At 44.6% G+C, this 18,097-nt stretch overlaps 1 protein-coding gene across 1 annotated transcript in view; it reads right to left on the bottom strand.

Annotated features, from left to right (window-relative positions):
• Window positions 1-11,560, bottom strand: part of BPIFC (BPI fold containing family C) — a 30,647-nt gene extending 19,087 nt beyond the window's left edge. Inside the window, exons 1-7 of the mRNA XM_054574501.1 lie at window positions 11,552-11,560; window positions 11,315-11,438; window positions 9,222-9,342; window positions 6,168-6,296; window positions 4,772-4,927; window positions 4,585-4,648; window positions 2,179-2,239 (exon numbers count right to left, since the gene is read on the bottom strand). Of these exons, the coding sequence (XP_054430476.1) occupies window positions 2,179-2,239; window positions 4,585-4,648; window positions 4,772-4,927; window positions 6,168-6,296; window positions 9,222-9,342; window positions 11,315-11,438; window positions 11,552-11,560 (664 nt within the window). The remainder of the gene's footprint in view (window positions 1-2,178; window positions 2,240-4,584; window positions 4,649-4,771; window positions 4,928-6,167; window positions 6,297-9,221; window positions 9,343-11,314; window positions 11,439-11,551) is intronic.
• Window positions 11,561-18,097: the final 6,537 nt, after the last annotated feature.

Raw genomic sequence — 18,097 nt, 5'->3', positions numbered from 1 at the left:
CCCAAACAAGGGAATGATACTACCCTGTGCCACCATAGTTTTAAAACTGCTTTCAAATTCACAATCTCAAGGGATCCATCACCACGCTGGGAGGGAAGCAGAATCTGACCACCATACAGATCAGGGGAGCGAGGCTCCCAGAGGTAAAGAAAGCTGGCCAAAGCAAGCTAGGACAGGAGAATCCTCCACCAGTTCTTTCTTCACTCCAGCTTCTTTCTGCTTCCTTCCCCTCCCCACATCTACCTGTATCCATTTATCAGTCCATTTGTCCAGCTGCCCATCTCCTTCATCCCTTCATCAACCTAATGTTTATTAACTTAGTGTGGGTTAGGCCCTGGGCCTGGTGCTGGGGACACAGAGCTGAGCCAAAGTCTCTGCCCTCAGGGAACTCACAGTCTGGTGGAGGAGACAGACAGAAAAAAGAAATTAGCATACAGTATAGTAAGGACAGATCTAAACCTGAGCTCTTGATGGCCCTGTCACAAACCTACTCTGACGGCCTTCCCCATTTGTGTAAATGGTAATGCCATTCCTCCAACGTTCTGGCTGCTCAGGGTAAACCTGGGGTCATCCTCGACTCCTCTCATGACCCTCCTTCAATGTGTCAGCAAATACCAATATCTCGACTTGCAAGGTACATTCAGGACCCGAACGTGCCTCACCATCTTCATCCAGGCCAGCTGCCATCCTTGCTCATGTGGGTCACTGCTGTAGCCTCTTAAGTGGTCTCCCTGCTTCCACCTTTGCCCCCTGCCTCCTCCCCTGTCTATTATTAATAGACAGAAGTCAGAGTGATGTTCTGAAAATATAAGTGAGATCACGCAAGACGTGCTCAGAACTCCCCAAAGGCTTCTTACATGAGACTGAGAGCTGGCCTTCGCCGTGGCCTACAGAGGCCTGGACGTCTAACCATCTGCTTTCTCCTCCCCGACCTCCTCTCCCACTGCTTTCCCCCTTGCCCCCTCTGCTCTCCGTGTGGCCTCCTCACAGTTCCTCTGGCACACCTGGCATGGTCCCGCTTCAGGGCCTGTGAGCTTGTCGTTTCACCTACCTGGAATGTTCGTTGCCCAGATCTAGGAGTGCCTCACTCCCTACTTCATTCAGATTCATACTTTATGTTACCTGCTCAGTATCTATAATGGAAAATTATCTAATATGGACATCCCTGGCCACACTACCTAAAACGAAAACCACTCCCAAGCTCCTTCCTTGTTTTATTTTTCTTCTTATCGCTTATTACTAGGATGCCATAGAGCTTACTTATTATCTTCCTTGCTGTCTCTCTCCTCCCACTAGTCCCATGAGGGCAGGGATTTCGGTTTCCAAGGCTTACTGCTGCATTCCAGCACCAAGAGCAGCCCCTGGCCTGTACCATTGGTGAATGAATGGGTGGAGTGGAAAGAGAGAGATACTTTCAAAGTATCGTCTGAGTAGAGAGGAGGCAGAACTTTGGGGTGTGGGCATCAGGTGAGACTTCTTGGAAGAGACTATGCCTGAGCTGGGCCTTAACAGATAAAGAAGAGTGAACAAGACAAGGAATGGCGGAGGGGTAGGGAATGGAAGGGACTGTATCCCTCATGGCTCAGAACAGTGTTGGCAAAAGGCACTCAATAAATATCTATTAAGTGACTAAATGGATGAAGGGGGAGAAAGCTCTTCTAGGCAGAGAGGACAAGATGAGCAAGGGCAAGGGGCGTGAGGGCAGGAGAAGCAGTCTGATTGCTGGAGCCGGGGAAGGTGCAAGATGCAGTGGAGAGAGGGAAGCAGGAGCCAGAGCACTTGCAGTGCACGTTGAAGCGTTTGGGCTTGATCCTGAAGGCAGAGAAGGGCCGATGAGCGGCCTAGAACCAGGGCATAACCTGGCCCAGACCAGCATGAATCATTCTGAAGGAGATGGATTTAATGCCAGAGCTGGGATTAACACTAATAAGAGTTTAATTCTCTGAGCCTCATCTAGTCTCCCGCAGCCAGTACCTCCTGCAGAGAAGTTGGTGGCAGCAGCAAAAAGCAGACCCCATACACAGGCCATGTCTCTACCATCCCTTCCTGTGGCTCTAGTTGGCAGGGTGGAAAGCAGGCTGAAGAGCCGGAGCTATAGGGTGTGGACAAGCAAACCCGGAGAATGCTAGAGTGGGAAGGTGGGGGGAAGCCATCGGAATAGATAGCTCAGGGACTCACCCTCCAGCATGCTGAGATTGGCATTCAGTGCTTCCACCTCACCTGTGATAATGGGACAGAGCTGGCCATAAAAGGAATAAAAAATTACAGGTTATCGTATTATATGGGAAACCTGTATTTATGGGCTTAGACCCTGCAGATGAAGGCTAGGAGACCTTCTCGCTTTGGTCATCAAGACTTTCTCTTAAATTACTTGATGCCTATGGGCCTCAAGTTAGGATGCATGGGTGGCATGTCATTGAATGCTGACTAAACTTCACAGCAACTGGGACTACACCCAGGGAGGCCCATGAAAGAATGTGCCCTTGCCTTTTCCTCCTGCGGCATGACAGGACATGTGTCCCAGTCCGTGCCGGTGCTGTCACACCTGGGGAACCTGCCGTGCCTTTTCCCTCCCCTGTCATCAGTGCTGTGCTGCTGGGAGTGGTTACAGCTGGGGCCTTCACTTCCCTGTTGGGCTGGTTTGACAGCCCATGAGATCAGGCACCTATTTCAATCAGAACCCCGTTTGGAATTGGCAAATCAATCTTGAGTCAGACTCAAGCACATCTTGAGGAAGAAGGAAGGGTACCAATGTCGATGGACCTGCTGTGTGGCAGGCGTGTGCTAAGCACTCAGTGTGTTGGTTACTAGCAGAGGCTTGGGAGCTGGGCTGCCTGGGTGACTCCTTTGGCAAGTTACCTGCCCTCTCTGTCCTCAGTTTCCTCATCTGCAAAATGGTAATGATAACTTTATTTACCTCATCAGGTTATCTTAAGCAGAAATAGAGGTAATTTGTATAAAATTTCCCAGCTTACAGTAAGGATTCAGTATTTGTTAGAGGTTGTTTTAACCCCATTTCATCCCCACCACAGCTCTGGGAAGTAAGCACTATTGTGCCCTATTTACAAATGGAAAAACTGGAGAGGTTAAGAGAGTTGCCAGGATGCCCTGGCGGGTGTGGTTCAGTGGATTGAGTGCCAGCCTGTGAACCAAATGGTTGCTGGTTTGATTCCTAGTCAGGGCACAGGCCTGGGTTGAGGGCCAGGTCCCCAGTAGGGGGCACAAGAAAGGCAACCACACATTGATGTTTCTCTCCCTCTCTTTCTCTCTCTCTTCCCCTCTCTAAAAATAAATAAATAAATAAATAAATAAATGAGAGAGAGAGAGAGAGAGAGAGGGAGGGAGGGAGGGAGGGAGTGTTCAGGAATCACATCCCTAGCATCTGAAATCTGCCTTAACCCATTTAGACAGTTGTGGTCTGGGCTTTTCATTTCCCAGTGGCTCAGAGGGAATCCCAGAGGCCAAACCTCTGTGGCTTCTAAGTCCAGGCAAACTTAACCGTTGGCTTCCTCTTAGAGGCCAAGAACCGTGCCTCACTTTGAACAAAGGAATGATCAAGCATGAGGCCCTTGAAGGGGCAGCACTATTTCCCTGTCACGCTTTAATATTCCCATTCCCTGGCACTCAGCACCTGTCAGGTAAAATGGACAAGGACTGTGAAGACACAAAGTCCCTCGGCCAGCAGGCAACCTCATTAGGCAGGCTGCTCAGTGTTTCCACGTGTTGATTTCCTCACTGACATTCATTAAGCACCTATTTTATTGAGCACTGAGCACTGAGCCAAGCACTGAGCTGAGCACGAGGGAGAAGGAGATAGTCAGACACTCTCCTTCCCCCTCTTTTCCAGAAAGTAGTTTCCCTTCCTTTCCAGTCCTCTTCATCCCTCTCCTTGTCTCCCACAAACTGTGGGTAAAGGGTTCGGGGTCGGGGTGTGTGGTCAGGTTTGGAAGGCAGGTGCACAGCCAACTTGGCCTTTACCCTCCTCAAGCACCGACTTCTATTGTAGAATCTGGGTACTTGCAGTTTTGGAAGCCATCGTAACTGACACTGTTTCTGTTGACTGGAAATACCCTTTCTTCTTTCCCAGTCCTTACCTATCCAAATCCTACCTATACTTCAAGGCCCAGCTCAAGTCCTGCATCCTCTAAAACAGTCTCCCAGGATACTTCAGACACTATTTACTTAATTTTCCCATTTCTCTGAACCCCTTCAATTTGATCTAATTATCATATAAATATGTACTAAATTCAAGTCCTCATTCAGTTATTTCACAAGATGGAGTTGAAATTCCTTTCCCTAGAAAGCTGATAAGTTTATTTCTTTTTCATACCCCCAACAGACCCTAGTCTAGTGCTGGGCACACAGTAGGTACAAGATAAGCAAATTCTTGTTGATTGTTTGCCCTCCCTGTGGCAAGAGCTTGAGGAAGGCACGCTGTAGGGTGATGTGTGTGAAAGTGCCTTGGGTGGTGCCTATCACACAGTAGGTGCTCAAAAAAGGTTTATTGACTAAGGATTAACAAAAGCGTGGCAGAACTGCTGCTGATAGCATTTTACTGTGGTTGTGTAACCTCTAAAGACTTACCATTTCATTTAAGTTCTTTAAAATGGGTTTCTCAATGGGCTCAGCAAAGGAGTTATACAGGACACTAGGAAAAAAGGGAAGGAAAGGGCCTTACTCAGGGGCCATACCTGCAGTTATAGACTTCCCCTAAGTGCTGCCTGAGGATCCAGCCCCTGGCTACCCACTGCCCCAGGGCACGCTTGCTCACCTGAGTTCTCCGGTGAATGAGGGGTGCGCATGACTCACTTGGGCATAGCAGTCTTGGAGCTTCAGGGTTGGGTGACCAAAGTCATTTTGAGCGAGGATAAGGTTACCGGTGAAGTAGACTTCAGAGAGAAGCAGATCAGCTCCTCCTGCGTCTTGGCTGTTGAGAGAAAAAGTGCAAGGTTACCCAGGCCTTGGCAGGGGAGGAGATGGCTCAGTTCTCTGATTACCCACGGACTCTGAGACCCTGGAGGGCAGGACCTTTGCTACCTCTGGATTCTTGGCACCAACAACAGGCAGGAGCAGAGTAGGTGCTGAGTGAATGAATATTTGCTGAACAAATGAAGTAATGAGTTATGTGAATGGTGACAGCTTTAGGGACCTTGCAGGTATTTTATTCCGAGCACTCTGCCCCACCCTCATGTGACTGAGCGCATATTGATCACCATTCATATACAATGCTTGTTGAGAGTAAGAACATAGAGGGTAAAGTTGGCCATACTTTATGTAGGAGGGGCATGGATGGGGAAGTGACACTTAGATGTGGCCTGTGAACTCCTTGAAGGAGTGGAATATGTGTTACTCACGTCCACGTCCCCAGGACTCAGCTCATGGCCTGATGCAAAATAAGCATGCAATGTAAGGCTGATGAGTCAGCGAAGGCCAGAATGGAGACCTGAATCCATGTGACTTATAGGAGAATATGTCACTTCTCTCCAGTCTGTAAAAGTTCTTGGAGTTCTTGAGATGGGAATAAATGATAAACAGCAGGCACTCAATCAATGGTTGTTAAATGATCAAGTGGGTGAATCAATGTGTTATTCCAAGGCACCAAGGCAGACCTAAACATTACACCCAGGATAGCAGGTTGCACACAGTGGGTGGTCTGTAAGCATATCTTGAATTTGATCCCTTCTTTTCAAGGAGGTTGCAAAGGCCTTTTGTTAAGGAAGAATTGGGCTGAGGTTGACTATTGTCTTCCAGCCTCCTTGTGAGGTAGGAAAGCTCCCTGTCCCATCAGATGTACCCACAGATGGCAAAGTGTGTTGGCTGACTAAGATCATCCAGTGAAGTGACTCCCTGGTGGGGGGGGGGGTCTCAAATGTTGAGTGCATGTCCAGTTCTCCAACAGTCTGGGACTTCCAGCCCTCAGGAAACTGTAAAGGACATTTTGGTCAGTGGCTCTCACCTTTAAAGTAAAGAAGATTTTCAGCCCCCACCCCTCTCTTACTCCCAGGAGAGAGATTCTGATTTAAATCTCTCCTGGAAAAATGCTCTTGGGGAAGTGTTAGTAGTTGAGGAAAGAAGACTAACATCAAAAACACCAGCAAATTTATACACTTTGGATTTTTGCTCCATTTCTCCGCAGCACAGCAGCTGACTTCTCAGGGAATACTCACAAAAGTGGAGATCTGACTTCCCAGTTTGTGCTGATGTTGGCGGTGCCGTGGTTGGTCAGTGCCTTGATGCCCACCCCGGGCACAAAGGCTAACGAAGTATTTGGAAATGAAAAGGCATTGATTTTTATGCTGAAAAACAAGAAACAGAGGAATTAGTGCAACTCCTCTAGCACATGTCTATGTAAGACAAAAATCGGAAATGCAGCTGTGGAAATCCTGCCAGGTGAGTGTGAATTCCCACGGAGCAAAGAATCTCGGGCCTGCACTGCTGCCTCTGGACACTGCCTTCTAATTCCCCTTAAACTCTGGGCAGGAAGCTCTTTGTGTCTTATTGATTGGGGTGGGGGCAATTTAGAAACAGATTTGCAAATAACTGACCATTTTAGCTTCCTTAAACACAAAAAGAGGTACAACATTTGCCAGCATTATTTTTTCTTCCTGTTGTTCCAGTGTTTCTAAATGGCGGGGGTGAGGAGGGGAGCACTAGTATTTTGGGTAGGACAACTACTTTTGGGTAGAGAACTGTTATAAATATGGCAGGATATTTGGCATATGTGCGAACTAAATGCCAGTAGTGACCCTGCCCCCCAATCATTGGGACAATCAAAAAAGTGTCTTCCATCTCTTCCCAAATCCCCTCTGTGTGGACAATATCTTCCCTAGTTGAGGAAATTATTTTAGAGTGTAAACTCCCCCTAGAATTCTCTGAGCTGTCAAACAAGTAACTAGGATGCAGTGGGCTATATGTCATCTACATAGGTAGATGGCCACATGCATTATGATGTTACTGTTATGAACATTGACTGAGTGATTTACTCCCTGCCAGGCACTGTGGTAAGCAATTGACATGTCTTAGCTCATTTTAACCCTTACAATAATCCTATGAGGCTACTGCTGTTTTTGCAAACTGCAATTCAAAGATGAGAAGATAAGACAGTTGTCAGCTATGTGGTAGAACCAGGTCTGGAACCCTCCTCAATCTGTCTTCAGACTGTGTTCTTAACCACTAAGCCATGCCACTTCACGTTGTGAAGTGCAAAGGGCACTGCCTTGGAGACAAGCTTTGTGCTACCTGTGCAACCTTGGGTGAAACACCTAACCTTTTCCAGTCAATCGCTCAGAGGAACTGTTACGAGTAGGTTACGAAGAGAAAATGAGGTCACCTGTGTATGACTGTTGCACAGTAGAAAAGCAGGGTTATGAGCTCAGATTAGGAAAAATTTAAGATATAAATGTGATGGTTAGTAAGAAATGATTATTTGTTATCTCCTCTATTTTGCATCCTTCCCTACTTACTCATTGTCCCACATCCTGAGACCCCCAGTGGGAAGAGGTATCTTGGAAATATTTTCATTTTTATACATATGGGTCTTGCCCATTCTTTGTAACTAATGCTGCAAAGGGAAGGGACGTTATTACTCTAAAGGGTTAGAGTAGCAGGGAATTATCACTGATTGATAGAGCATTGTGGTAAATTGTAAATTACAGAGAATTGCTTATAGAAGCATTATTCTTTGCTAACCTCTAAGACTGAACACATTATGGACACAGACATCCTCTCCCTGCACTTCCTGTGGGGCTTTTGTGGGCAACTACAGTAGAGGTGGCCAGTTGCTGTCTGAACCTCCCTTTCTTCTTTCCAAACCATTCCTGAATTTGTTCAGGATGACAAACTGGTCTCGCTGGGAAACTAATTTTCCAGTCTCCCTTGCTAACAAATGTGGCATATGCCTAAGTCCTGTCCATTATTACACAGGCAGAAAATTGTTAGAATAGAACTTGAGGAAAAAAGACTCATTGAAGAGGAGACTAACTCAGCTCGTAAGATTCCTTTTTATCCTTGCTTCTTCCTCCTTCCAGGGGCCTGAAACATGAATTTGATGGCTAAGCTGCCATTTTGGAGCTTGAGACAACCTTGAGAGTAGAAGCCAGAGCTGAGGGTGTGGAGCAGAAAACTATTAGAAGGTGGGATACTGATGAAACTGTGGGGTTTCAATAGGAATCCTCCACTATCTCCTTTGAGCTTCTTGTTTGGGAGACAAAAATCAATCTCTATTACACCTAAGACATTGTAGTGTGCTGTTATATTCAACTGAACTTTATTCCTAATTAATACAATTTCAAAACTCTGGGCTGGGTGTAATGAGAACTTGAATGAATGTGGCAATTCTATTGTTCTGACAATGATGTCCTTATGCTTTCAATATGGATATCAACTCATACTTGTATAGCGAGCAGATTCAGTTTCATAAAGTATCTTCACATTTGTGACTTCACCTGATTTTTACTGTTTACTGATTTTGACATTCGATTTTATTGCTATAACATGGCAGAAAAGATGACAGTTGCCACCAGAATTCTTCTTAGAAAGAGTTTTTAGGTTGGAAAGTTACTCTGAAAAGTGTAACTTTTCAACCAATTTAGAGTGTAAAGGGAGAGGCTTTGGTCCCCTGGAGGGGGTGGGACTGCTTTGCATGAGGCCAGCGGAAGGAGCTGGTGCTGCTCCAGAGGAGGAAAGGTCTAGAGAGCAAGAGGGCAGAAGGCCATGTGCCCAGCGATCTCTGAAACCTTAACTAACCTTTACTAAAACAGGAAAATATTTGATGAGAGTAGATTTATGTTTGAGGCTGTGGTTGAATTCAATTTCCAGGTGTACAGGGGTGAGGGAGGCAATGGAATGAATAAGAACGTCCTTTACAAGGTGATGGAGAAGGTAGCCACAGCAGACGACTGTGTTGGATTGGAATGCTCAGTTTAGGAATGGGGCAAGGACATGTGGACACAGGCTCTGAGCAGACTCGCCAGGTGCTCACAGCTGGCGTGCAGCAGAGAGACGAACTGAACCCAGGTGTAAGACCCATATGCTCACCTGTTTGCCAGCTTCATGGACCCCTTTTTCCTTTGGTCATTTATCTGATGAGCCTCTCACCAAAGGCTGGTTAACTTGTGCCCTGCAGGTCCTGAGGTCACACCAGAACCCGGCGTGGCATGTCTACAACCCTGTGAGTTTAAAGGTGAACTTCACTGCTAGCAATGCTCTTCTCTTTCACTTACTTTGTAAAATTGTAGTTCACATAATCAACCTTCAGAAATTCAAGAGACTCAGAGCCTTTTAAATCTGGGATGTTTCTTTCTTTGGCCATTTGCTCAATCATCTCCATGCCGGCTTGAACGCCTGTGAAAGAACCAAAGAAAGTGTTTTTCGATAATAAACAAAGATGGTAATGGTGTAATAGCATTAAACATACAGGTGAAACTTATTGAGTAAGGCATGCTCTTAGCTACTTAGAAAACAGCAATCATACCAGGTGGGTATCATTGTCCCGGCTTTACAAAGGAAAACACTGGTTCTGAGAGAGGCCAGTAACATTGCTCAAGACCCAGCGCTAACAGCATGAGAGATTTTCATTGTTTGGTCAGGGCCAAAGAATGTTATCATATGACAGTATGATAGGAAAAGTGCAAAATGTTATCCTTATCCACATTTTATGGATGAATAAATGGGACCTCAAAGAGGAAGCCTGGTAAGAGGCCAATGCTTACCTAAGTCTCCCAGCAAAGAACTAGGGGACCCAGTAGTCCAATATGGGCAATTGGGCTCCAGAATCTAGGCCTTATTATAGTCAGTCCCAGAAAGTAATTCCCCCTGGTCCTAGATTCTTTAAGCTCAGGAATTTTTGGCCTGAGGTCCATGGAATTCTTTGGGAACTTTTGAACCCCCTGAAATTCTAATACAGGCTGTGATTGGTTGTACATGTGCATATAGAGTTGGGTAAAAGTAGGTTTACAGTTGTTCATATGCAAAATAATATAATAAATAATAATACAAAAATAAACTCTGTGTTTCATGTACTCACAACTATAAACCTACTTTTGCCCCACCCTGTATGTATCTCATTTTTCAGGGGGTGGGTCCACACTTTCATCATATTCTCAGAGGATCCCAGGACTCCAAAGAGGTTAGAAACCACTGCTTTTTATTTGGGAATAGAACTGTATAGATGTGGCAACACCACAGAACACATTCTTCTGTGTTCAGGGAGAAAGAGAGGCCTATTCCACATTAAAAAGTTTGAGAAAAGTAACTTCCAAAGTAATGAAGAGTGATCTTTTCATTTTAACCTTCTCAAGGAGGAAGTTTTACCTTTACCCCTTACTTTGCAGCTTCAGCTCATTTCTACTTATTTTACCCTGGTTGGAGATGAGGTAGAAAAGATTTTATCCTCTATGATGCCATGAATAATATTGCACTATGGGGATGTAACAACAGAGTGTAAAGGATGTAAAGATGGAACCAAAGGCACTGTCAGAGAGCTTTGACTGGAATCCCAACATCGTCATTTACTAGCTTGTGTGATTCTGCAAGTCACAAAATTTCTTTGTCCCTAACTTTCTTCATCTACGCTTGTACACCATGGGACCTCAGTGAATATCAATTGATAATTTAGCTAACCTTAGGCAAAAATTTACAGGCAAGAAACAGGTCCATCAACTTTGATTTTGCAGTTCCTTTCTTCTATATAATCTGTCCTCACCCCAATTAAGCCCAAAGAAAATGTCAGCCCAACTCTTTTCTCTGCCTGTGTTTATAACTACCTCTAATGAGGTGGCTCTCAATCTCATAGTGTTTCAGACTCCTTTGTGCATCAAATAAATGTATGGAGCTGCTCTCAAGAAAAATACACAGTCATCATCCTCATTAAATTCTGCACACAATTTTAGGGAACTCTATGCTCCTTTTGAAATCAAGCCCTTTCTGAAACTGTAAGGTGTTACTTTTACTCCAAATCTCCTTTCCTCTGTACTATAATGCATTCTCCTTTAGAGCTCCGAGATGTTCACTGTGTGTGTCTGTGTGTGTGCACATGCGTGTGAGTGTGTGTGAGTGTGTGTGTGTGTGTGTGTGTGTGAGAGAGAGAGAGAGAGAGAGAGAGAGAGAGAGTCTGCATCTGTGTTTGGATATGCTTACTGTTAAGGGGATTATTTTTTTCTTCCCAGCCATCTCGGTAGCTGCTGCATAAGGGTCTGGACTACCCAGCAGTAGAGCTTGTCTCAGTCATGACACAGCTCAGTTATGAGCTCCTGGGTTTGGGTTACAGACTCCACCTGGGGGGCTTCAGCCTGGCTTCTGAATATATCCAACTCACCATAGTCCAGAGCACGCTGAGTAGCCCTTGCCTTGATTCCAGGGTATATGGTCTGAGCAGATGAGATGTAGACATTCCACAGGAGAAAACATCCCCAAAGGACTTGGACCATTTTTATACACACCTGCAATTAACCAACATTTATGGTTTCTTAATTATTATTGACTTTTTTTATTGGTCAATTCCCTCCAGCATTTCTAGGCTTTCTCATTTTCATTGCTCATTAATGGAACTCACCCCATCCATCTGTCCATCCAACTATCCATCCATCCATCCATCCAGTTTATTGAACACACCAGAACATGTTCTAGGTGCTGAGGATGTAAAGATGACCTATGTGTGGCCTCTGACTTCTGCTTCCCACAGACTAGTGGGCGAGTCACATAGAGAGACAGATGATTATAACACAATACAGCATGATGCAATGCAATATAAACAAGAGCCACAAATATAAACACCATGAACTTTTAGGCAGGCTCACCACTTCCACCACTATACCTCCAATCATCACACCAAGACAGTATCATTTCATGTGTGTTTGCAATCACCTCCTTACTGGTCTCTCTGCTTCCCTTGTCCTCTTCCGGCTACCTTCCACACCGCAGCCAGAACAGGCCTTTTAAAATGAAAGCCAGAACTTGTCATCCCCACCCCATAAAGCCCTTGAGTGGTTCCCCATCTTATTCAGCATAAAAGCCAGAGCCCTTCCACCAAGTGTAAGGCCATGCCCCACGCCGGACCTCTGCCTTCTCACTGACCTCCTTCCTTAACACGTCGGTCTGGCTCACTTGCCCCCAGCTTCACTGGCTGACTTGATCTTTCCTGAACACTCTAAGCAGTGCTTTTTGTTCCCTCTGCCTGGCACAAACATTCTCTAGAAATTCATGTGGCTAGATATTTTACTTTCTTTAGATATCTCAAGTGCTACCTCAGTGAAGCCTTTCCTACCCTCTCTATACAAAACAAGAACCCCCTCCTCAATCTGCTGACCCTGATATTCTCTATGCCCCTCCCCTCTTTATTTTCCTCCAGGCACTTATCACCATCTAGCATAGCTTAGAGTTACTTGTTTAGTGCCTGTCTCTCCTCCTGGAACTTTTAGGCTTCATGAGGAAGAATTTCATCACTTCAGCACCTTAAACAGCAACAGGTACACAGTAGGGAATGGGCAATTTTGGATGGTTGAATGAATGTCTCTTCCTGGAGACTGTGAAGTGAGTCGGGTTAGCCTTCTGAGTTTCCACAGTACTTGGAGCAGTTCTTGATCTTAACATGCACCATTCTGTGTTGTGATTGTCTTTACTTGCCTGTCTCTTCATCTTAGGCATTGTCTTACTTTTGTACCTCCAAAGTCTGGTACAATATCGGTACATAGTAGAGACACAAAAGAAATCTTTTTTTTTTTTAAAAGATTTTACTTATTTGTTTTTAGAAAGAGGGGAAGGGATGGAGAAAGAGAGGGAGAGAAACATCAACATGTGGTTGCCTCTAGTGCGCCCCATACTGGGGACCTGGCCCGCAACCCGGCATGTGCCATGACTGGGAATCGAATTGGCAACCTTTTGGTTCACAGGCCAGTGCTCAATCCACTGAGCCACACCAGTCAGGGACAAAGGTCCATTTTAAACACAGGCTTCTTTCTGAAGCCATTTCTGACTTGCAAAAACTAATCTCATTTCCTTCTGAGTCTTCAAATTATATATTTATTCATGTGTATATTTTTATTTTCTTGCTTACTGTCTGTCTCTCCTTCCAGAATGTAAGCACCATGGGGGCACAGACCTCATCTCATTTGGAGGTCCTACAGTGTCTTGGACACAGTGAGCGATTGGTAAGTATTGGTAGAATGGATCAATGAATCATTAAATCAAGGAACAGCCCTCACCTCACTCTACATTATAGTCCTTTGCAGAGATGATTGAGAAGGCATCTATACACTAGCAGAGCACATGCACCCATGAGAGCAGATGCTGGCCACAGTCCTAGAACACCATCGGGGAGGTTAGGTGGTAGATCGTGGGGAGGGCAGAGCTCTTGGAGGACTGATCAGTGGGGGTGGTAACTCAGGGTAGTGGCTATTTACTATTAATACCTAGTTATTTCAATATTTCAACACCACTATGGCCATATGCATTCAGTGTGACGTTTCAGCCCTGCAGAGTTGGTTTGGGTTATACGAGACAATCTACAGAAAAAAGCTGGGCAGAAACGCCAGGGGCTGGGCTAAGGAGGGGTGGCTGGAGGGCGGTCTGGGTACAGGCAACACTAAGGGAAGCACAGAGGAACGAATGAGAGTGAGAGCTAAGGGGAAGGGGCTCGGGTAGGAGGGGAGGGGCTCCTGTCAAGCGATGAATGATCTGAGGGCTGGTGGAAATTTGAGGAGTGGGTAAGCAAATGTGAACTCTTCCGCATTCTGGGAGGCAGGATGGTATTAATTAACATCTTATACTCAGAATGGACTCAGGAGTTAGGTCCAGTTGCCATCTGTGCTAGGCCCTCCTTGATCCATTAGTTGAGCTGGGGTGGCCAAGGGGTCCTGGACAGGGGGATAGCAGAGATGAATGGGACTGTAGGCGTAAAGGGACCACTCCTGGGGTTCAGGTTCATGGCTGTTCCCCAACTGTTGTGAAAGAATTCAGAACAGTTCTTTCAGGTGGATGCTATCCTTACCTTCATTTTGGATATGTGGGCACAGGGGCTTGGAGAGTCTGAATGACCTGTCTGAAATTATGTGCTAAGTCAGGTACCTGGGAATCAGACCTTATTCATCTGGCTCCTATTTTTTGTGTTTATAATTTTTTTCATTTAATGACTTGATACATGGTAGAATTTTTAATTTTAATTAGGGAATTTTAAATAGGAGTTCCTGAAGCCATCTTCTACGTCGAGAAAAAAATCATTAAACATCTGGAAATTTTCAAGCGTCAAGTGCAAATCCCTTTGTATTTTCTTGGGCACAAGTGAGGTTTTAAATTCCCTTCCAGCAGCAAAAACCTTTTTTCCCATCTTGGTTAAAGAAAGTTTCTGAAGCGGTCTACTTTGATGGAGATCCAGGAATTCAAAATTGCATATAGAAAAACATATTTTTCCTCTAAAAATGTTATGAGTGAATGAAATTCCTGGGCTATAAAGGGATGGCTTGTATGTAACTTTCAGTTCAATTGTTTGGTTAGGATGATAATTTATGGGCAGGAGAGGAAACGAACCTTGTCAAGCAAGGAGATGACTTTTAAAAGGTTAAGTAATTTGGCTGACAAGTAAGGGCAGGATGAGTTGCCGGTTGAAAGGGATCCAAGATGATTTTAAAACTCTGCCAGCCAAGTTACTTATTTTGTTGCTTCTGAGGAATTTCTTCTTTCCAAGATTCAAAGCCTTAGAACTCATCACATTTCCATACCAACATATGGACAGAATAACACTTCTAAATTAGATGGCCCATGCCTGAGCCATTCCAGTCACTAGAAATAAGGAAACTCTGGTACAATTGAGAAAACTCCTGAGACAGATCCATTTGCCGTGACTGCTCATGGGGGAGAGTTTTAGCAGATTGTGGAAAAATTGATTAAAGAAGCGATGAGTGAATGAAACAGTCTTTAAAATAGAGGCAAAGGCTGAAAAATTAAGTCCAATTGGTTTAAAGCCTAGATTTTAAGAATACTCTAATTTTGAAGGTAAAATGTATGCAAGAAGTCTAAATCAACAGGTATGGGACACGGGAAGAACTGGAGAATATTTCAAGGGATTCAGTCCACACATCTGATTTTATACCAAGATCTCTAGTGACAAGCACCTTAAAAATTTATACCAAGTCTTTGAGCAAACCCCATACAGAACATGGACAAGCTAACAATTTCAGGCAAGTGGGAGGGTCATTTGCTCTGGCAGGATCTTGGTCACCGATATGGTTCAAGACCTGGCTCCAAGGCAGAGCGATCACAGCAGTTCCTTAATCCTTGCCATGCCAGTTGAGACACACGTTAGAATTTTCTGTTACTGTGCTGGGTTCCCCATTGAAACGGAAGTGAAAACAAGCCCAGACTCTTGAGAAACCCTCTTAACCCTGCTGGATGCGGCAAAACAGCATGTGGTCCCAACTAATTCTCTATTCTTTCTTAGAGCTGTTCACAGTCTTCTGGGTGAGCATGAGTGACATAAAAAAAATAAACAAAACAGAAAAACGAAGGCAGACTGTCATAACTCAGAATACGTGCCAGCTGCCTGTTCAGGTGTCCTACCAGATCTGGGACATCTCCAGCAAGAGGGTAATCCCCGTCGGGAGACTGTCTGCCAGCAGGGACCTGAAGCTTGTTCATGATTCTTACCTGGAGCAGAGGAAGAGTCCAAAGCCGGGGAGCACCTTCGATTCCCTCTGCCGTTGAAGCTGATGTGTTCTCTACTTGAGCTTTGAACTCAGCTGCTGCAAAGACAGGATAATTAGGTCTGAATCATCTAGTGGTGGATTTTTTTAATGCCTCTTTCAAAATGTGATACATACTTGCTTCACTTCAATTACCCAATGGCATGAATGAACACTACAGTCTCTATCTACCTAGATGAGCAGACAATGCCACCTATGCAATAATTACCTCCCTGCAACACACACACACACACACACACACACACACACACACACCCCCCCCATGTGAAATTATTATGGCTACTTTACCAGAACAATTAATTCAAGACTTCCAATATACTGAAAAAAGCGTGAAACTGTATTGAATTGGAAGAGGAAGAATTTTCCTTTCTGGAATAATAAGCTGGTTTCTCCTGGTCAGGGTGCCTGAAGGGGCTGGTTCCACTCCTGCAAAGAGTACGTTTTGGACTCTTAGTGAATCAGATTCAGTCTGAAAGCTTGAAGCTTGATAACCAGGCTGACCTACTTACCACCTTTATCTTCCAGGGTAGGACCACGGAAGGCATCTCTAAGTGTCCGCTTCTTTTCTGAAGGTTACTAATGACTTCCTGTCTCAGCGTCTCTTTGAAGCAAGCTGGGTGGGTTCATCAACTAGGTATCATGTAACTGATATCTTTAGGGTCTGAACCCCATCCCCACTCCCATCCCGCATGTTTTAGTCATTGCATTTTCAATGGCCAGGGATCTGATTGCATGAAGTGTCTAATGACTTATTTACAATTTTCTGGGTAAGATAGGGTAACGAGTTGTTCTGGTTTTCCCAGGATGCAGGATTTTCATTACTAAAACCAGGACAGTCTTAGAACTAGGAGGAGTGGTCACCCTAGTAAGAAAACCAGGCCTGTGCACTTGGCGTTGTCTGCTCTTCTGACAGCTTATCAGTTTTCTCATCTACTGTACCTCCACTTATATTTACCTTCTTAGCCTGAGTTTCCTTAGGGGTAAAATGATGATAACAATAGTATCTACCTTAATAAGTTCTGGTGAAAAGAAAAAAAGGTTGGTAACTGTTTTAGTTTGTTTGGGCTGTTAAAACAAAATACTATAGAACCAGCTAAGCTTAAGTTAAGCTAAGTTTAGATGCTAAGACCACATAGCTTATAAACAACAGAAATTTGTTGCTTACAGTTCTGGAGGCTGGGAAGTCCAAGATCAGGGTGCCAGCATGGTCACATTTTGATAAGGACCCTCTTCCAGTTTCATAGCATGTCTTCTGGCTGTTTCCTCGCGTGGTGGACAGAGTTGGGAGTTCTCTGGGGCCTGTTTTACAAGGCACTAATTCCATTATGACACAAGGACCCACCTGGCTAGGATTTCATCCTATCATCACCTTTGGTGGCTAGGATTTCAACATATACATTTAGGGGGACACAAACATTCAGATAGTAATAACCTATGAGATTTTGCTCATAAGATTGTAAAGTTCTGTAAAATCTTATTCATTAGTATGTGGCCATAATCAGTGGTGGTATGAGACACTGTAGGTAGACTCTCCTCATAGAACCATTTATTGTCAGTCATCGCAGATTAATGTATTTATTAAAGCAATAACTATTTGGCACCTACCAAGTGCAAGCTCCTCTTTAAAAAAAAAAAAAAGAAAAAAAAAGAAAGAAAAAAAAAGAATCCGTCTATATGGAGTTTGTGTTCTAGCAGATGGAGATACAAAACAAACAAAACAAACAAAAGGTATAGATTGTGGCATTGCTATGAAGGAAATAAGGAAATGTAGTTCGTGGGAGTGGTCTTATAATTGGTAGTGTGATGTAGCTGGGGGAGGTGTGCTTATTTTGTTAGGATGGTCCAGGAAGGCTTCTTGGAGGAGGTAATATTTGAGCATTAGAAATGGGGCAGGCAAAGCACTGAAGGGAAAGGTGGAGGGACAGCAAAGGTGGGCCAGTGTGTCTGGAATGAAGTAGGGGCAGAAATAATGGTATTAAACATCTGAATCAGTTGTTCTGGAAGAGGTTGGCAAGAAATACGAATTTCCAAGGTGTCATCCTAGAGGTGGAATTAAAGCCACAGAAGTGAGTGACATCTGAGGCAGTTTCCCATGGTGCGTGTGCTACCCTGGAGGGAAGTGGAATACTTTCAGGTGCTACACAGATGAACGCTTGAGATTGTATTGTGATTTTTTTTTAGTGTATTAGAAAAAAAATAGAACCAGACATGGAAGAGTATGAATGATATCACACATCACATGGAAATAAAATTTCCCGTCCTTTCCTCAGATTCTTCTCTGGGTGGCACCACCTCCCTCCCTCCCCCCGTAGTCCCAGGTTTCCCCTTCTCTCACCTCCCCAGAGCAGCTTCTTGGTTCTCCCTTCCCTCCTCCCCCAATCCACCCTTATTCCTTTTCTCTGTTA

Source organism: Pteronotus mesoamericanus, unplaced genomic scaffold, assembly GCF_021234165.1.
Source record: "Pteronotus mesoamericanus isolate MK-2021 breed Mesoamerican mustached bat unplaced genomic scaffold, CSHL_Meso_final contig_263, whole genome shotgun sequence".
NCBI lineage: Eukaryota > Metazoa > Chordata > Mammalia > Chiroptera > Mormoopidae > Pteronotus > Pteronotus mesoamericanus.
Note: the sequence above shows the minus strand (reverse complement) of the source record. Positions and strands in the feature narration are given on the sequence as shown.